Source organism: Glossina fuscipes, unplaced genomic scaffold (assembly GCF_014805625.2).
Source record: "Glossina fuscipes isolate IAEA_lab_2018 unplaced genomic scaffold, Yale_Gfus_2 188, whole genome shotgun sequence".
Lineage (NCBI taxonomy): Eukaryota > Metazoa > Arthropoda > Insecta > Diptera > Glossinidae > Glossina > Glossina fuscipes.
In genome coordinates this window covers 87,046-91,259 of record NW_023998531.1, presented here as the reverse complement: position 1 = coordinate 91,259, position 4,214 = coordinate 87,046, and the positions used below count along the sequence as shown (strand labels likewise).

At 32.0% G+C, this 4,214-nt stretch overlaps 1 protein-coding gene across 1 annotated transcript; it reads right to left on the bottom strand.

The window, feature by feature from the left end:
* Nucleotides 1-1,551: 1,551 nt before the first annotated feature.
* Nucleotides 1,552-3,470, bottom strand: LOC119641910 (transmembrane protein 138). The gene is made up of 4 exons (XM_038040826.1): nt 3,337-3,470; nt 3,199-3,271; nt 2,978-3,146; nt 1,552-1,718 (listed from the first exon to the last, which is right to left on the bottom strand). Exons 1-4 carry the CDS (start codon nt 3,468-3,470, stop codon nt 1,609-1,611), a joined length of 486 nt encoding a protein of 161 aa, XP_037896754.1. The 3' UTR covers nt 1,552-1,608.
* Between the last annotated feature and the right edge of the window lie 744 nt (nt 3,471-4,214).

The following is a 4,214-nucleotide window of genomic DNA, read 5'->3' as shown; positions in this document are numbered from 1 at the left end:
AATGAAGAAATAAACAAGATGATCACATTGCAACAAATACATAGCGCCCAGATACCAGAATTAAATATTCATCAATTTGAGCTTTACCGTAAACATGTCCATGCCTGTTGATATCTGATTACATACATCCAGGCCAGGTAACTACTACAATGCATTGCCAATGTTATGATTGTTGCCGAGGGCGATCTAGAACTATCTTCGAACGTCTCTGTTTTTTCAGGCTTATCTGATTTCTGCATATCATCACCATCGTAACTTGACATCGCACCTACGCCATTTTCTTCACTTGACAAAATGCGAGCTGCTGTTTCTGTTTCAGTAGTCCCATTAGTTTTTCCACAAACGACATTTTAAACTTATAGTGTAAACTTTTTATTTTTTGCTTTTATGGAATTTTTCTGAATTTACAATTCTCAAATTTTACGCAGCGAATTTTTAAAAACACTAAAACACAATAACTTAAGAATAACTTCAAATAAATATGACTTTTTTCATCAAAAGGATTTTTTTCCTCTTGTTTCTTAGGAAATAACATCTTTTGTGCAGTCTTTTCGAGCAGATCAAAACTTACAAATAGAGATAGCGAAAATGAACAATTGCAATGAAAATTGCCGTTAAGTAACGCTTTTTGTTTTTGTTCCTTTTCATTAGTGTTGTTAAGCTACAAATGCGTAATAGCGTTTCTTGTATTAAATTTTTACGATCTTAGAAGTGGCAATGCATTTGCGATAGAAAAAATCAGCTTTTTTATATTGAGAAACGGCGTTTGTAGATTACGGGCAAGTTCGGAAGAATGAAAAATGATGAAGGATTTGCTGAGATTTGATAAATGATAGCAATTACAAAAAAAACTTTGTAGACAAATCAACGATTTACGACGAGATATACTTATGATCAAAGAAGTTAATACTAACCTGACTGTTCGATACGTTGTCCCATTTCTTGGTTGCTTTCAAATCGTGTTGTAAGCTGTTAAGAGAGCTTCCAGAAACCACTGTTTCTAATTTAATTTCTAAATGCACAGTCGTTTGATGCAGTTCCGTTGATTCCTCGGAATCCACAGTAAATTGATTGGCCTCCTTTTAGGTGATATCATTCGTCGCTACAGGTGATTGAGGCTTTTTCTTTCCTCAGGTGTTGGCGGCGGTGAAGGTGGCGCTGTCACCCTAACATCTTTATCTTTAGTTAAGTTAATACCGACTATATTCCGAACCTCATTCTGGTGCTGTGACTGACTCAGATAAGAGATAAAGAAGTTTTTTTTCATAATTGTTTTTGCAACGTTGTGACAGAACTCTGAAACACTTTTATAAGGCTATGTAAGTAAGTCCTGTTTTATGAACACAAGGTGACTCTAACAGAAATAACATTGCTGAATTGAATTATTATTATTGCAAATTGCTTTCTCCAAAGAACAGCAATTTTATTTATTATACTAATGATGGTTTGAATTGAATTTTATTAAAGGAATTTATTTCTTTATTTAGTAGTAAAGTTGAAACGATATTTTTATTTACATATATGCAAACTTTTTTTTTTATAGCGATCTGAATTTTTTTAACTTTTATATAATTATTTATATATTTTTTCAATATGATATTACGCTTCTTATTTGTTACTAAATTGTTCCGCAATCCAATCAATATTTTCAGCGTAATAACGTGGATCTGATAAAGTTAATGCCGTTCTTTTAGTTGAAAAATAATAGAATAAAGAAGCTGTAGGAAGAAAAGGAATTACAATTTAACTATATATATATATAACTATAGTAAATAAAAGGATCCATTCCATAGGGGATGAATTTTGGATATCCGCTGCCTCAAGCAAATCCACCAGATCCACAAAATTTTTGATTAATTGCAAACATTCTGGTAAACTAATCAAAATTATTTTTGTGTCAAACTTTTACACAAACGCCTCACGTATACTAATTACGAAAACTGAAATGTTCAATTCTTTTATATTGTGTACTATATTGTTTAATTGATGCGGCACGTGTGATGTGCCCAGCTTCGTTTTCTTCATCAATTTTGCGAAATTAAAAATTAAAATAATAAAAGAATGTCTGTATTTGCAAACACACACGACAAATTGATATCGGAGAGTTGATGATCAACTTTGTACTCGTGAAGAACTTACAGGTCGGGTTGGGTTTCTGGTGTTCCAGAAAACAAAGCTTGAAAATTTTGTAGTCTAGTAAAACTAGGGATATCACTTTAAGCAGCCTGCTTGTCGTTAAAATGGTCGATATTGATTAGACCCTGTCGTTCATTCACACGTCGACGTAAGTTGCTCTTTTTTATGAAAATGACAACATTTAAGTGGGGATCTTAGTTTACCGATTGTGACAATTGCCCAATTGTGAAAATCCTGGTTGGACACATAAATTATAATCATTATTACGTTATGTATACAAGTTACTCGGCTTAATCCTTAAATTAAAGTAGTTTTGTTCGTTTCTGGCCCTTAAACTTACAAACGCGTCGCAAAGATATGCAAATCCTATTAATGGTACGTAATCGATAATATTGAGTCACAATAAGCATTCGCCTAAACTCTCAATATTCTCGTCACAATTTGCACTTCCGTGTTTTACTATTAGCAAGATGGCATTTGATTAAACGTTCAACTATTCAGTTATCGATACAATTTCATAATGACGCAAAATACCCCCAATGCAAGTACAACTGCCGCAATCAAAACTGTAATAGACAATTTGCCTACTTTGCAAACGTTGTTCAAGCGAATGCAGTTCCACGTTTAAATGTTGAACTCAAAAAAAACTCGAAGTAAAGTCGAACAAACTCCCAAATTAAACGGTCGAGAATTACTTGCATCTATGAAAACCATCCTAACTTTTAAGATTTATAATTCGGAACGTTACGACCGAAAAATTGTGGCAATGGATATAAAAAATAAAATTTTTAAATGTCATAGGACAAAACAAAACATTTTAAGGCATCCATCGCCTACTAACCTGCTCGATGAATACATGTTAACGTTCTTAACCCTTCAGGCCAATACGTTTTCGGATACATCATCATATAAATATAACTCATTTGTTGTGCACCCGACAGCAAAAAATATATTAATATCGCTGCTAAAAACAACTTACAATTTCTCAGAATAATTTGAGTACCACCAATCTGAAAAAAAAATATTTACCGAAACATCTTTTTATTTGATATAAATATTGACCTCATAAACACACGTAGCATGCACTATAAAGATGAATAATGCATATTCCATAATAATAAAAGAATCTTGCGTCCTAAAATGAAATAAATTCTCAATATATAAATAAGACTAAGGCAAATAAAGAATTCGAACACTTGCAAGAATATAAATATTGATGTTTTCAATTTTTGCGATGTTATGAGATAGGTAAAAGAATTGAACATTAAGTCCGCCAATAACAGTATAAATTGCAGGAATAGTATATATTTATAATTCCCCAATGTTAGCTTCATTTTTAATATTTACGATACTGAAAAAAGAACTCTTTTATTTAATTGAAACGAATGAAATACTTGCGAGTATCGCGTTCAATGACGTCAAAGTTAAAGTAAAAACAAATATTAGAGTACTATCGAACTTCTTTCTAAAGGATTTTTCGTCAAAATATTACTTGACAGAAGTACAGGCATGCGCTATAAATACATCTACATTTTTTTTTTTTTTTGATTGATATCGTATCGTTTGAAATTTGCATAAACATATTTGAAAATATTTCTTTATATTATCCTTACATCTGTCAATGCTCAGCTGTGAAAATGCACAATATAACTTCTTAACAAAAATTTTCTGCTGAAAAACGCACAAAAAAGCGGTTTTCTAGGAAACTAAAAACTAAAAAATGGTTACATTCCATCCCTAAGACAAAATTGTAGAACATTTTGCTTGATGGGGATGCTTGATGGGGATTACATTTGCACATTGAGCAAGTTGTTCGTCAGCATTCACTTTTGGTCACTATCGGTGCTATTTCAGAGACTAAAATTAGATATTAAGCCTATTAGTTTTAATAAAGTAATACATAGTATTAATATTGTTCTGTAGTTGATTTCCAGGATGTCCATAGGATTAGTTGTTCCAAATGCAATACTTCTAATGAGGGAAAGTCGCAAAGAATGTGCTTTATTGTGAGAATTTGTCCAGAATTGCAGATAGGAGAAGAAGACTTCTTTAAGACCCATTGATGAGTTGCAATTGTA